Source organism: Orcinus orca, chromosome 21 (genome assembly GCF_937001465.1).
Source record: "Orcinus orca chromosome 21, mOrcOrc1.1, whole genome shotgun sequence".
NCBI lineage: Eukaryota > Metazoa > Chordata > Mammalia > Artiodactyla > Delphinidae > Orcinus > Orcinus orca.
Window position 1 is genome coordinate 4,994,130 of NC_064579.1, and position 17,252 is coordinate 5,011,381.

Genomic DNA, 17,252 nt, shown 5'->3' on the forward strand with positions numbered 1-17,252 from the left:
TTAAAAATTTAAGTGCTTTTAATTAATTCTATATCATAAAACTCCGACAGAATTCCTTAAAAAAGGAGGAGGAGGAGGAGAAGGAGGGGGAGGAGGAGAGTGAGAAGAAAGATACAGAATGTTTTTGAGCTCAGTATTTTGACCCAAACTCTTTATGTTTTGGAGATGACTCTGAAGAGATAAAAAAAGGTCTTCCCCAATCCAAAAAAGTAACTTTCCGTTTAATTTACTTTATAGTTATAAACGCAGCACAAATTATGTAATCAGTTGCTAGCAAGTACACAGCATTACTGTGATCAAGTCATTCTCCTGTTCCCGAAGTCAGTAATTTAATGAAAGCAATAGCAAATAGAAATCTGTATAAATTTCTTTCTGTTTTGCACTGCAATGATTACATTGCTTGCATAAAAAAAGGATACATAATCAGTAATTTTATTCATAAAAATAAAATTCAGCAGTAATTAGAAGGCATTTATGAATTTTGTTTATGTACCTAGTCTGAATAAGAAATTAAAAGCTAAATTTTAAAGAGTAAACAACTTTTATAAGTATTCTTTCTTGAATACAGGTAACAGTTCAAGTGACTACTCTCTAAAAAACACATTTCAGAATTCCATGTAAAAAGCACTGAGTAAAATTCGTTTGTGGAAACAAGGCTCCTACACTACAATATGAAGGTGAAGAATATCCTGACAGAATGGAAAACTCTCCAAGCACTAAAGAGGAAACCCTACAGTTCTTAGAGAGATTAAGATAGTGATATTACTAGAAAAATGAGTACCATAATAATACCTATTTGTTTATATAGAAGTGCTTCCTCTCTCTGAAGATGATTTCCCTTTGTGAAACAGCATGCTTTGTTTATTTATTTTTACATCTCCAAACACTAGGCCAGTAGCTGGTACACGGTAGGTATCAAGAATACTCTATGTGCTGAAAAAATAAGCTACCCCAAACTCAGCTCTTCCAACTTGCTATAGTCAGACACGTTCAACTGTCATTTCTGTACTAAAGAAGAAACAAGATACAGAGCAAAGACACCAGGAAATCTAAACCTTCAAGAAGTTAGACATGTCTCTGGTCAGTGGGGAAAGTAAAGGGAAATCAGAGAAGAAACATATTCAGAGGAAGAGATTATTATTATTATTATCATTATTCACTGAATAACCTCCACATGGGAATCCTCTACCAGCTCCACACTTAGTATAAACTAACAAATTCTCTGCAGACAAATATCATAACCATGGTGTTTGCATATTAATGACAAAAAAATACATAACCTCAGTCCAGAGCACGTGCTAAGTGTGGCAACAGAGTTCAGATATCCTTCAATATATCCTTGGTAGTAGCACTGAGTCTGGGGGCGAAAATATAAAGTGGTTACCTAGGAGTTGACAAAACTTTCTAATGATTTCTTAACTTTTTATACTTAATAGAACTTTCTGAATATTTTTCACAGGCTATATACAGTTTATATCAGTAACGATAAAGTGACATTCAGAAAAAAGGTCTCCCCATATTTGCCACTTTCACCATATTAACTACTCTTTTCAGATCAATACTTGGGATTATTATTTTACATCCTGCTTCCAAAGTTTTATCCCATATTTTAGGTAAAATTATTTTCCAATATATAAATTTACGTCATCGATTAAAAGACAAAGATTGTGAGTATGGATTTCCTTTAAATTCTGATATTCTGCTAAAAAGAAACATCTAAAATTTAAGGGCACAAAAAGATTGAAGAGCTAGAAAAAGATAGACCACACCAACACAAACCAAATGGATGATTCTGAAGCGATACTAATACAGAAAATGTAGACTTTAAGGCAAGAAGCATTACTAGAGATAAAGAGGGACATTTCATAATGATACATGAGTTTCAATTCACCAGGAAGATATAAATATTCCAAGTTTGTATTTATTTAATAACATAGCTTCAAATTACAAAAAGCCAAAACAAAGAAAAATAAATGCATAATCATACTAAAAGATTTTTAAGCACATACATTTCTGTCAGTAACTGATAAATCTAGCATTCAGAATCTATAGAAGAGTTGAACAGAATGTTAACCTAATATAGGTAAAACCCTACTTAAAAACTATATATAGGACTTCCCTGGTGGCGCAGTGGCTGAGAGTCTGCCTGCCGATGCAGGGGACACAGGTTTGTGCCCCGGTCCGGGAGGATCCCACATGCCGCGGAGCGGCTGGGCCCGTGAGCCATGGCCACTGAGCCTGCGCGTCCCGAGCCTGTGCTCCGCAACGGGAGAGGCCACAACGGTGAGAGGCCCGCGTACCACAAAAAAAAAACAACTATATATAATATACTTTTTTTTGCACAGAGTTCTTTTCTTTAACCATTTTTTTTATTGAAGTGTAGTTAATTTACAATGTTGTGTTAGCTTCAGGTGTACATCAAAGTGATTCAGTTATACATACATACACCTATATATGTATCCTTTTTCAGATTCTTTTCCATTATAGGTTATCACAAGACACTGAATATATTGTGTTGTACAGTAGGTCCCTGTCGTTTATCTATTTTATACGTAGTCATGTGTATATGTTAATCACTAACTCCTAATTCATCTCCCCCTCCAGCTGCCGCTATCCTTTCTGGTAACCGTAAGTTTGTTTTCTGTCTCTGAGTCTATCTCCATTTTATAAATAAGTTCATTTATATAATTATTTTAGATTCCACATATAAGTGATATCATGTGATATTAGTCTTTGTCTTACTTCACTTAACATGATAATCTCTAGGTCCATCTATGTTGCTGCAAATGGCATTATTTCATCTTTTTTTATAGTTAAGTAATATTCCATTGAATACACTTTTTTTTTTTTTTTTTTGCGGTACGCGGGCCTCTCGCTGTTGTGGCCTCTCCCGTTGCAGAGCACAGGCTCCGGACGCGCAGGCTCAGCGGCCATGGCTCACAGGCCCAGCCGCTCCGCGGCATGTGGGATCCTCCCGGACCGGGGCACGAACCCGTGTCCCCTGCATCGGCAGGCGGACTCTCAACCACTGCGCCACCAGGGAAGCCCAATACACTTTCTTTTTAAAGAACATGTAACATTTACCAAAATGAAACCATATTCTGGGCCATGAAACACAAAAACAAATTGTAAAGGACTGAAATCACACCAAGTTCAGTCTCTGACCACAGTACAATTAACACAGAGACACAGCAAACATCATCACAGACAAAATACGAAAATTATATAATTTCCAAGATAGTGCTATGAATTTTGGTATAAATCAATGTATGTTTTCTTATTAACACATGCCTTTATGTTAGAACTATGTGGAGAAGGAAGGAGCAATAAAAGGAAAGTAATGGTCCTTTCCAATAGAAGTGAAGTAACATATTTCAATAATTCAACAAATTTTTATTATATGCTATGTGCCAGGCATTTTTCTAGGCACTAGGGATGCATCATTGAATACAACAGACCAAAAGCTCTGGTGAAATGAAGGTTATATTGCACTGAAAAAACAGAAAATAAATAGATAAAATATATGGTACATCATATATTGATAACCACTATGGAGAAAAACAAAACAGGTAAGTTAAGAGAGTAATAAGGTTAAGAGTGCCATTTAAAATAGGGGTTAGTCAAGGACTAACAGGATGGTTTTGAGCAAAGACCTGAAGGAAATGAGGGAGAGAAACATTGTATCTTGGGAAAGAGCAAACATCTGGATCAGAAGAAATAGAAAGTGAAAATTTCTTGAAAGGAGGACATGTCTGGTATGTTTGAAGAATAGCAAGGAAACCAAGGCGACTGGAACAGAATAAGCAAGGTAGAGAATAACTGGAAATGAGGTCATAGAAGTAAAGAGAACCAGACTGTGTAAAGCCTGTAGGGTACTAAAATGACTTTGGTTTTCACTTTGTGAACGAGAAATCATCCCATGGAGGCTTCTGAACAGAGAAGTGATATGATCTGACCAGGTTTTAATAGGATTGATCTGGTTGTCATGTTGGGAACTGAGGAGGTGAGCAAGGTGTGGAGGCAGGGAGATTATTCCGGAAGTTACAGCAATAATCCAAACTAGATATGATGTTTACAGTGGTATCAGCAGATAGAGACAGAGGAAGAGGGTGGATCTTAGTACATAATTTGAAAGGTAGAGTCAATATGATTCATTGATGGATGAGACAGGGACTAAAAAAGAAGGAAAGGATTTCAATCTATGATTTCAGATTCAGTAAGATTTGTACTTGTTTTTATTATTATTTAATGTATGTTCATTTATTCAACAAAATATAAACTAATTAATTTAATTGTGCCTATGTTCTAGGCAGAGTAGAAGGTAAGTCAATCTAGTTTGTCTTTAATTGGCCAAGACTTCAATAAAGCCTAATAATGGGTGAAATGAGGCATAAGTGGATCACTTAAATACATCCCCTGTGAATACAGTCTTCTGTATTAGGAAAGTATTCAATGTAAAAAGGGTTTTAAAAATCTTTGAAATATAAAATTTAAATCTTACCTGAATATTTGAAGAATGAGAATTCACAGATCCTTGATTATACAAATAAACCATGAAATTATCTGCTAAAAAAAATCTGAATATAATAAAAGAATGAGAGAATTTTAAGTTATACTTTTTGAAACATGTAAAGCAGTAGTCAGCAAACTTAAATCCCTCAAGCCAAATCTGACCTACCTTCTGCATTTGTAAATAAAATTCTATTTGAACACAGCCATACCCATTCACTTATATATGGTTTACGGCAGCTTTCACGCTACAACAGCAGAGCTGAGTCATTTTGACAAAGATATTATCATCCTCAGAGCCTAAAATATTTACTATCTGGGCCTTTAAAGAAAAAGTTTGCCAATCCCTGACAAAGGTAGTGTCTTCTTTTGACCTGTATGTAATCTTTATTCAAAGCAATAAGCATTTACTCAAAATAATTTTCCTATCTTATACTCCTTTAAAAAATAAGAGACTATAAGAGAAAAGCATTTTAAAATTTACAAAAGATACGAAATGGGTGTAGGATTATGAGTTTTCTATTCTTTCATTCGTTTCTTTTAAATTTTTCTTCATTTATTTATTTTTTGGGGCTGTGTTGGGTCTTCGTTGCTATGCATGGGCTTTCCCTAGTTGCAGCGAACGGGGGCTACTCTTCATTGCGGCGCGTGGGCTTCTCATTGTGGTGGCTTCTCTTGTTGCGGAGCACGGGCTCTAAGTGTGTGGGCTTCAGTAGTTGTGGCATGCGGGCTCAGTAGTTGTGACTCACGGGCTCTAGAGTGCAGGCTCAGTAGTTGTGGTGCATGGGCTTCGTTGCTCCGCAGTATGTGGGATCTTCCCGGACCAGGGCTCGAACCCGTGTTCCCTGCACTGGCAAGCGGTTTCTTAACCACTGTGTCACCAGGGAATTCCCTATTCTTTCATTCTCTCTCAACTTTACTATTAAATATATATTACTATAATGAAGTGGAAGAGGATTCTGCAAAAGTCATACTAACCAGAACATAGGTGTTGAAACTACAAGTCTAAGTTCAACCTTCTCTGGTATCATTCCCTGTCCTCATTATGCTATTTTACTTATGCTTTCTCACCTGGTGCTCACTCCTCAATCCAATGTAATGTAACTAGACCACCCAGTCTAGCTTCTGCTGGGAATCCTCCATTAAAACAGTTGCCATAGAGATTACTAATGACCCGCTTGTTGTTAAATCCAAAAAGCAGTTTGAGTCACGTAAAGCTACTCTAACACACTATTGACCACACTCCCCTTCTTTAAAACATCTGCTCTTCAACTTCAATCATACCATTTACCTCTGGTTTCCCTCATATCTTTTTGTCTACTTTTATAAGTCCCTTCATCTGGATCCTTACTTCTTCACTTAAATGCTTCCATGGCCTTCAATTCTGGTTGTTTTTCCTTCTCATCATTAATATTCACCCCCACCGCTGTATCTTGTTCATTTCTGGTGCCTCATTTGTACCTATATTAAAAAGAAGGCTCTGAAACCCACACCTCTCTCACATGACCTGAACTAAATATAACTGGTTATTTGGGGTCTTCTGTGGTTTCATACAAATTTTAGGATTATTTGTTCTACTTCTGTGAAAAATGCATGAGTATTTTGATAGGGATTGGACTGAATCTGTAGATTGCCTTGGTTAGTGGTATGGACATTTTAACAATATTAATTCTTCCAATGCATAAGCATGGTATATCTTTCCATTTATTGGTGTTCTCTTCAATTTCTTTATCAATGTCTTACAGCTTTCAGAGTACAGGTCTTTCATCTCCCTTCGTTAAATTTATTCCCAGGTATTTTTTCTTTTTGATGCAATCGTAAATGGGATTGTTTTCTTGATTTCTTTTTCTGATATTTCATTATTAGTGTATAGAAATGCAACAGATTTCTGTATATTAATTTTGTATCCTGCAGCTTTACTGAATTCATTTATTAGTTCTAACAGCTTTTTGGTGGAGTCTGTAGGGTTTTCTATGTTACCCTACCATCTGTAAATAGTGACCATTTTAGTTCTCCCCTTCCAATGTGGATGCATATTATTTCTTTTTAATTGCTATGGTTAGGACTTCCAATACTGTGTTGAATAAAAGTGGTGACAGGGCGCATCCTTGTCTTATTCCTGGCCTTAGAGGAAAAGCTTTCAGCTTTTCATCATTGAGTATGATGTTAGCTGTGGGTTTGTCATAAATGGCCTTTAATATATAAGTGAAGGGGATTAAGAGGTATGAACTACCAGTTATAAAATAAGTAAGTCATAGGGATGCAATGTACAACACAGGTAATACAGTCAATATAACGTAATTATATGGTTTGTAATGTATAAAAATATAGAATCACTATATTGTACACCTGAAAATAATATGATATTGTAAGACAACTATACTTCAATCAATCAATCAATCTATCTATCAATCAAACTGCCACTGGACATTTCTCCTGGATATCCCCTGACGCAGATGTGCTCTCCTTCTCCTTCACTGCCCCACCAAATCTGTGCTACCACTATGTCCAATCTGTTATCTAATCTTTTTTTCTGCCACCTCAGTTATGTCTTAAAAAAAAATAATAAATCCTACATGTTCGTAATTATACTTCTCATTATTTCCCATATAAGTTTCTTGCAATAGCTTCCTATGACTTCCTATAGGCATGGTGTCCTAATTATTATACAGGTGATTTCCAAAAACAGAGTATATACATGCTCTATCCATCTCCCAAGCTCCAGTCTCTCTATTTCTTACTACTGCTTATAGTTTCAATAAGATACTCAAATATAATATGAGTTCTCTCTTTCCCTCTTATGCACTTGAAAAGTTCTTTGAGTGGTCATTTACTATTCTTCCCTTCTGTCTAAAGGAGTAGGTAGGTTAACACTTCTTTTACTCAATGCCGTTTTGTGGCATCTAACAACACAATGAATCACTTGTTTATACTTCTCTCTTTAAGAAACTTCCTCTCAGCCAAAATACTTTGTTTTTTCTTCCTTAAAAAGCATTCATATTCTTCTTTTTTTCTCTGCTGAACATTTCTGAAAAAGTCATTTTCACTTAATACTTTCAGTTTCTCACAATTCACCTCTCCTTAATACCATGTAGTCTAGTTCTACACCCAAAATTTAACTGAAATCTTGAAAGTTACAAATTGCTTCCAAGCCAGCCTTTCTCTACTGGGTTTCCAAGAGAGAATTAAACCCTACAGAAAGTTATTTAAAATATGTTCATAATTCTCTTAGGCATGGTATATAGCTGGTACTATTTTCCATAAATTATTCACCAGTTTCCAGAACACTGTATGATCTAATTTCTATATTAAATCCCTTATTTCATTTTCCTGGTGGTGAGCCTGCCTCCCTGATCAAACCCTAACTGATACAGTTACAGACTTACTTCTTTCTTATCACATCCTGCCCTGATTATACAGGTCCTGCTGGTTCTGCCAACTTAAGATCATATAGATTAATCTTCAGGAGACAAGTCCCTATTTTTCCTGTTCCTAACCCCCCTATTCACAAAAGACTATGAGGCATTAAGACCAAAAAATTAATTCACAGGAGAGCATCTGTTCATCTGAGACAACTAAAATTTTTAATAAAAAAGTACATTATTTTTAACACTCTATTTTTATTATAAGTAAATAAATTCATATAAATAAAATTAAATCTAAAAGTAAAGAATAAAAAATTACCTTTGCCTAAGGTGCACGGTATACGGTTTCTCATCTATTGGAATAATATAGGATACCTGTTCCTAGAGAATCCAGAACAACTGAGAGTGAAGACAAATGTAATAGAAGAAGTGAAACAACAATTTTACATCAACTAATCCTTCCATATAATGCTTAAAATGTCTCAGACTATGTGTGATTTAAAATCTGCAATAATATATCAAAAATGATAATATTTATTTATTATATTATCCATTCTTACTATATCCACAAAAAGAAGCCCAATCTAAGGAGCTGTACAGCACTAGAAATCATATGTGACTGAATTTTAAACTCTTCTAAAAGAAGAGGCGATGTGCCATGCTGTAATGCCTACTCAGGTAGCATCATTGGGATAATAAGGTACTCTACACATCAGTGAAGCTTAACTTAATCCATTAGGCACAAAAATTATTTATTTTAACCATTTTCCTGAAATGTATGGCTTGCTTCCTATATTTTTAAACAGAAGACACTTGAACAAAATTTGGCATAGTTTTTTTACTCCATCCCAATTATTCTCAGGTTAAAACATGGATGGCAATGAGTTGCAATATCAGTTGGTCAGTGAACCTAAGTGATGAGATTTCATCTTGCAAAAGAGAACATGTGAAAAGCCAGAGTTAGATCATCATTAAAAAGAAAACTTAGTTAAAGCATATAAAAACCAAAAAGACACAAATAGCACAACACAAAAAAAGATAAGCCTTTCCAGATCTGTGAAAATAAGAAGCAACAAGGAGACAATACAAATCAAGAGATAATAAGGCAAGTTGTTAAAAGGTCTAGTAAATGATCAAAAATGAAACAGAAAGGTCAACATCACTGGTGTTATGAAGTCAAGTGGATACCATGTACCTGCTGCTATGATGTGATGAGAAGAGCACTTTACCTCTATGGTAATCTTCCCTAAAACTCATAACCTCAGTCTAATCATGATAAAACATCAGAGAAATCCAAACTGAGGGACGTTCTACAAAATATCTGACCGATATTCTTTAAAAATGACACGGTCATGAAACAGAAAAACAGAGCAAAGGAGACTGGGGAGACATAACAACTAACAGCAATGTAGTATCCTGAATTAGATCCTGGAACAGGAAAAGAACATTAGTGGAAAAACTGGTGAAATCCAAATAAATCCTACAGTTTGTTAATAGTAAGGTATCAATGTTAATTTTTTAGTTTTGATAAATGTAATGTATCAACATGGTTATATAAGATGTTAACTTTAGGGAAAACTGAGTGAACATATATGGGAGTTCAAGGTAGCATCTTTGCAAATTCTTCATAAATCTAAAATCATTCTAAAAATTTTAAAGGTTTTTTAAGTAAAACCAGAAATAAATTGAAGAAAGAAGCAAAACAGGTATATGTCAGATATAAGGCAGAAATACCAAACACAGGATACTGATACTGAAGCAGCAACATGTCCTAGCTGTAAAATTTACATGAGTGAAAAAAATTCCCCTTAGAGATCTGAATGCAATAACTGAACAGAGATGCTGGAGAATATTTATCTCTTTCTAAAGTGGACCTGATGCACAAGTCCCCCAAAGTAGTTCTGGGATGAATATTTTTCTCAAAATGAAAACATAATAATTATTAAGATATTAGTATACCAGATATACTCCCTCTAACTATACTGTGAGAGGTAGCATGACACGCATTCTCTCTGCAGACTATGTACAGAAAATGAGCTAGATCTTTAAAGAATGTAGAGGGGTTGATCAATGGAGGCCATAAGAGAATTTATTGAATAATACCAGCAAATATGGGTTTTAATTTTTAATAACAGACTTTCAATGATTAAGAAATTCGATCCCTTCTGGAACTTTTATTTGTAAAGTGTTACAATAATTTCAACACTTTCAGAAAACACTTTTACTGTTCACTCACTCATATGGTTCCAAAATCACTCCTCTTCAATGGAACAGGATAGAAAGTCCAGAGATAAACCCACACACCTGTAGTCACCTAATCTATGACAAAGTGGATGGACAATGGAGAAAAGACAGTCTCTTCAATAAGTGGTGCTGGGAAAACTGGACAGCTGCATGTAAAAGAATGCAATTAGGACATTCTCTAACACCATACACAAAAATAAAATCAAAATGGATTAAAAACCTAAATGTAAGACCGGACAATATAAAACTCTTAGAGGAAAATAGAGGCAGAACACTCTTCGACATAAATCGCAGCAATATCTTTTTGATCCACCTCCTAGAGTAATGGAAATAAAAACAAAAAAAACTAAATGGGACCTAATTAAACTTAAAAGCTTTTGCACAGCAAAGGAAACCGTAAATGAAACAAAAAGACAACCACAGAATGGGAGAAAATATTTGCAAACAAAGCAACCAACAAGGGATTAATTGCCAAAATATACGAACAGCTCATGCAGCTTTATATCAAAACAACAAACGACCCAATCTAATGGATGGAAGATCTAAATAGACCTTTCTCCAAAGAATACAAAGAATACATACAGATGGCAAAGAGACACATGAAAGGATGCTTAACAACACTAATTATTAGAGAAATGCAAATCAAAACTACAACGAGGTATCACCTCACACCAGTCAGAATGGCCATCATCAAAAAATCTACATCAAAAAATCTACAAACAATAAATGCTGGAGAGGGTGTGGAGAAAAGGGAACCCTCCTACACTGTTGGTGGGAATGTAAATTGGTACAGCCACTATGGAGAACAGCATGGAGGTTCCTTAAAAAACTAAAAATAGAGCTACCATATGACCATATGACCCAGCAGTCCCAGTCCTGGGCATATATCCAGAGAAAACCATAATTCAAAAAGACACATGCACCCCAATGTTCGTTGCAGCCAGGACATGGAGGCAACCTAAATATCCACCAATGGATGATGAATAGATAAAGATGTGGTACACATACATATATACATATATATACATATATATATATATACACATATATACAATGGAATATTACTCAGCCATAAAAAAGAACGAAATAATGCCATTTGCAGTGACATGGATGGACCTAGAGATTGTCATACTGAGTGAAGTAAATCAGACAAATATTTGAAAGACAAATATCATATGATATTGCTTATATGTGGAATCTAAAAAAATGGTCCAAGTGCACTTATTTATAAAACAGAGTCACAAATATAGAAGACAAACTTATGGTTACCAAGGAGGAAGGGGGGGATAAATTGGGAGCTTGGGATTGACATATACAAACTACTATATATAAAATAGATAACTAATAAGAACCTACTGTATAGCACAGGGAATGTTACTCAATACTCTGTAATGACCTATATGGGAAAAGAATCTAAAAAAAGAGAGGATATATATATAACTGATTCACTTTGCTGTACAGCAGAAAATAACACATTTTAAATCAACTATACTCCAATAAAAATTAATTTTCAAAAAACAATCATAGGATTCCAGGAAAGAAATATCACTCATCTTCACAAAACATATTTTAGTAAAGGTCTGGAAACCCTGTAGACCTTTAAGCACTGGGGGTCTCAGAAGAAGTAGATTTATCTGAATTTACAGTGATCTACATTGAGAATTTATCTTTCTGTTTAATAAAAACTATGGACTAGTCAGTTAGTGTCAGGTTTCCTAGAAGCAGGGTCTGAAATGAGGATACTTTTGTCAGTGCTTTATTTAGGGAGCACTCTCTGGAGGAACCTGTAAGGAAGTAAGAGAAGCAAAATAGAGAGGAAGATAAAGCTAAAGAAAATATGATTTCAGGGCTTCCCTAGTAGCACAGTGGTTGAGAGTCCACCTGCCGATTCAGGGGACATGGGTTTGTGCCCCAGTCTGGGAGGATCCCACATGCCATGGAGCGGCTGGGCCTGTGAGCCATGGCTGCTGGGCCTGCGCGTCCAGAGCCTGTGCTCCGCAACGGGAGAGGTCACAACAGTGAGAGGCCCGCGTACCACAAAAAAAAAAAAAAAAAAGAAGAAAGAAAATATGATTTCAGGTAAATTCTAGCCTTAACCTGATACTTCGGGGAAACTCTATAGAGTAAAACTTGTGCCTCAGAGTCTTTCCCACCTGAGACAGTGGAGCTGGGCTTTTAGACCCATGTAACAATTAGGCACTGGCTGAAGGGTTACCCTGGGGGATGGGGTCGAGTAACTCCCAGGCAGCTCAATAACTGAAAGGCAGTTCTGCAGAGAAGGTTACTAACTCTTGCAGTAGTATCTCAAGAGCCAGGGAACCAACAACCCAAACTGAAATTATAAAGGGATTATGGCCAGGGACTGGGGGTTGGAAATTATAGCTGAAAAGTTCCCAAACCTGAAAAAGAAACAGAAATTCGGATGCAGGAAGCACAGAGGACCCCAAACAAGATGAACCCAAAGAGACTACATCAAGACATATATGATAATTAAAATGGCAAAAGGTTAAGATAAAAGGAGAATTTGAAAGGCAGCAAGAGAAAGATAATTGGGAGATTGGGATTGATATATATACACTAATACGTATAAAATGCATAACTAATTTAAAAAAAGAGAGAGAAAAGTAGAGTCATACACAAGGGAACTCCCATAAGGCTATCAGCTGATTATTCTGTGGAAACCTTGTGAGCCAAAAGGCAGTGACATGATATATTCAAAGTCCTGAAAAGGAAAACCTGCAAACTAGGATACTCTACAGAGCAAAATTATCATTTAGAATTGGAGGAGAGATAAAGAACTTCTTAGACAAGCAAAAATTAAGAGTTCATCAATATTAAACATAACATAAGAGAAATGTTAAAGGGTCTTCTCTAAGTGAAAAAGAAAGGCTGTAATAAGAAGTAAGAATCTACAGGAAAGGAAAAATCCCACTAGTAAAGGCAAATATACAGTAAAGGCTGAGGATCAACAACTTAAATAAGCTAGCATGAAGACTGAAAGACAAAACTGTAAAATCAAACATAACTACAATAATCAGTAATGGGATAAACATGAAGATATAAAATATGACAACAATAATAAAAACTGTGGGGGAGGGAGTAAAAAAATGTAGCTCTTTAAGAATGTGTTTGAACTTAAAGGACTACCTGTTTAAAACAAGTAGATAGAGTTATAGGTCAACATATATGAACCCCATGGTCACAACAAATCAAAAACCTACAACAGATACACAAAACTACAGCAAAAGGAACACAAACATAACACTACAGAAAATCATCAAACCACAAGGGAAGAAACAAAAAAAAGTAGAAATACAGAGAACAACTACAAAAAGAACCAGAAAACAAGTAACAAAAGGACAATAAGTACATATCTATCAATAATTACTTTAAATGTCAATGGATTAAATGGTCCAATCAAAAGACATAAGGTGGCTAACTATATTAAAAAAAAACAAGACCCATCTACATGCTGCTTACAAGAGAATTGCTTCAGAGCTAAAGACACACAGAGACTGAAAGTGAAGGGATGGAAACAGATATTTCATGCACATAGTGACAACAAGAAAGTGGGGGGTAGCAATTCTCATATCAGACAAAATAGACCTTAAAACAAAGTCTAAAACAAAAGACAAAGAAGGGCATTATATAATGATAAAGGGATCAATACAAGAAGAGGATATTACACTGATTGACATATATGCACCCAATACCTGTATTGGGTATATATGTTTTTATATAAATTTTATATATTTTATTATTTTATATTTATATAAATATACAAAGCAAACATTAACAGACACAAAGGGAGAAATTAACAATAATATAATAATAGTAGGGGACTTTAACACCTTACTTACATCAATGAACACATCATCCAGACAGAAAAAATAAGGGAACAGTGGCCTTAAATGGCATAATAACCAGTTGGACTTAATATATATCTACAGGAAATTCTATCCAAAATCATCAGAATACACATTCTTTTCAAGCACAGATGGAACGTTCTCCAGGACAGATCACACACTAGGCCATAAAACAAATTTCAACAATTTAAGGATAAAAATTATATCAAGCATATTTTCTGACCACAATGTTATGAAATTAGAAATCAATTACAGGAAGAAAAATGAGAAAAGCACAAACACATGGAGACTAAACAATATGCTACTAAAAAACCAATGGGTCAATGGAGAAATCAAAGAGAAATCAGAAAATACCTCAATACAAATGAAAATAAAAACATAACTTTCCAAAATCTATGGGATGTGGCAAAAGCAGTTCTAAAAAGGAAGTTTATAGAAATACAGGCCGACCTCAAAAAATATGAAAAACATCAAACAAACAACCTAAACTACCATCTAAAGGAATTAGAAAAAGAAGGACAAATAAAGACCAAAGTTAGCAGAAGGAATGAAATAATAAAGATCATAGAGGGAATAAATAGAGATCAAAAAAAAAAAAAAAAGAAAGGATCAAGGAACCAAGAGCTGGTGTTTGTAAAGATAAAAAATTGATGAACTTTTAGCCAGGCTCATCAAGAAAACAAGAGGAGACCCAAATAAACAAAATCAGGCATGAAAGAGGTGAAATAACAATCAATATCACAGAGATACAAAAAATCATGAGAGAGAGGGAATACTACAGTTATATGCCAACAAACTCAACAATCTAGAAGAAATGGACAAATTTCTAGAAACATACAAGCTTCCGAGACTGAGTCAGGAAGAAACAGACAATGTGAACAGACAGATCACTATTGGTGAAATTGGATTTTAAAGAACTTCCAGCAAGCAGAAATCTAGGATCAGATGGCTTCACAGGCGAATTCTACCAAACATACAGAGAAGAGTTAATACCTAACCTTCTCAAACTATTCCAAAAAATTGAAAAGGATGGAACACTCACAAATTAATTCTACAAGACCATCATCACCCTGATACCAAAACCAAAGACACTACCAAAAAGAAAATTACACCCCAATGCTGCTGATGAACATAGATGCAAAAATCCTCAACAAAATATAAACAAACCAAACACAATATACAGAAAGGATCAAACACCAAGATCAAGTAAGGTTTAGTCCAGGAATGCAAGGATGGTTCAATATTTGAAAATCAATCAATCTGATACACCACATTAACAAAAGTAAGCATAAAATCACATATTCACCTCAATTAATGCATAAAATTCATCTGACAAAATTCAACATATATTCATGATAAAAACTCTCAGCAAAGTTGATATAGAGAGAACATATCTCAACATAATAAAGGCCATTTATGACAAACCCACATCTTACATCTACTCAATGGTGAAAAGCATAAAGCTTTTCCGCTAAAATCAGGAACCAGACAAGAATGCCCACTCTCACCGCTCCTATTCAACATAGTATTGGAAGTTCTAGCCACAACAGTCAGACAAGACAAAGAAATAAAAGGCATCCAAATTGGAAGGGAGGAAGTAAAACTGTCACTATTTGCAGATGATATGATACTATATAAAGAAACCTTTAAGTCTCCACCAAAAAACTATTAGAACTAATAAATGAATTCAGTAAAGTTGCAGGACACAAAATTAACATACAGAAATCTGTTGCTTTTCTACACACTAATAATAAACTCATAAAGAGAAAGTAAGAAAACAATTGTGTTTAAAATTGCATCAAAAAGAATAAAATGCCTAAGGATAAACATAACCAAGGAGGTGAAAATGCTCTGAAAATTATAAAAGATTGTTGAAGGAAACTGAAGACGATATGAAGAAATGGAAAGTTATCCTGTGTTCTTGGGTTAGAAGAATTAATATTGTTAAAATGTCCATACTACTCAAAGTAATCCAGAGATTTAATGTAATCCTTATCAAAATACCCATGACATTTTTCACAGAACTAGAACAAATAATCCTAAAATTTATATGGAACCACAAAAGACACCAAATAGCCAAAGCAATCTTGAGAAAGAAGAACAGAGCGGGAAGTATCATGCTCCCTGACTTCAAGCTGTACTGCAAACCTACATTAATCAAAACAGCATGGTACTGGCACAAAAACAGACACATAGATCAATGCATGAGAGCAGCCCAGAAATAAACCCATGAACTTCCAGTTAGTTACAACAAAGGAGGCAAGAAACAATGGAGAAAAGACAGTCTCTTCAATAAGTGGTGTTGGGAAAACTGGACAGCTACATGTAAAAGAATGAAATTAGAATATTTCCTTACACCATATAGAAAAGTAAACTCAAAATGGATTAAAGACCTCAGTTTAAGACCGGAAACCATAAAACTTTTAGAAGAGAACATAGGCAGAACACTCTTTGACGTAAATTATAGCAATATTTTTCAAATCTGTCTCCTAAAGCAAAAGAAACAAAAGCAAAAATAAACAAATGGACCCTAATTAAACTTAAAAGCTTTTACACAGCAATGGAAACTATCAACAAAATGGAAAAACAACTAGTAAATGGGAGAAAATATTTGCAAATGATACAAGCGATAAGGGATTAATATGCAACATATATAAACAGCTCATACAACCCAATAGCAAAAAAACCCCCAAACAACCCAATCAAAAAACGGGCAGAAGACCTGAACAGACATTTTCCAAAAATGGCCTACAGATGGCCAACAGGCACATGAAAAAATGTTCAACATCACTAATCATCAGAAAAATGCAACTCAAAACCACAATGAGATATCATTGTTATACACTCAATGTTATAGATATTCATTTGTTTTATTTTTTATATTACACATATAAGTGATAACACAGAGAATTTGCCTTTCCCTTACTGACTTATTTCTCTAAGCATAATACCCTCTAAGTCCATCTGCTTTGTTGCAAATGTCAGAAGTTCATTTTTTTTTATGGTTGAATAATAGTCCATTGTAGGTATATGTATATGTGTGTGTGTGTATCTTTATCCCTTCATCTGTTGATGGACACTTAGGTTGCTTCCATATCTTGGCTATTGTAAATAATGCTGCTAAGAACATTGGGGTGCATGTAACTTTTCGAATTAGTGTTTTCAGGGGTTTTTTTGTATATGTATACAGAACTGGAATTGCTTAATTATATGGTAGTTCTATTTTCAGTTTTTCTGAGGAATCTCCAACTGTATTCCATGGTAATTG

General features: G+C 34.8%; 1 protein-coding gene across 14 annotated transcripts in view; it reads right to left on the minus strand.

Moving 5' to 3' along the window:
* Positions 1-17,252, minus strand: part of ADAM32 (ADAM metallopeptidase domain 32) — a 159,792-nt gene that overhangs the window by 122,053 nt on the left and 20,487 nt on the right. For 11 of the 14 annotated variants that reach the window (XR_007474639.1, XM_033415009.2, XM_049704279.1 and 8 more), the window contains 3 exons: positions 8,194-8,255; positions 4,502-4,577; positions 1,281-1,357 (listed from right to left, as the gene is read on the minus strand). The exons of 1 other annotated variant lie outside the window; for it this stretch is intronic. Coding sequence is in view for 12 of the 13 variants with exons in the window: in XM_033415009.2 (XP_033270900.2) it covers positions 1,281-1,357; positions 4,502-4,577; positions 8,194-8,255 (215 nt within the window). In the remaining variant the exon portion in view is untranslated. Of the gene's footprint in view, positions 1-1,280; positions 1,358-4,501; positions 4,578-8,193; positions 8,274-17,252 lie in introns of all 14 variants that reach the window. 2 more of the 14 variants (XM_049704275.1, XM_049704278.1) reach the window with 2 other exon arrangements.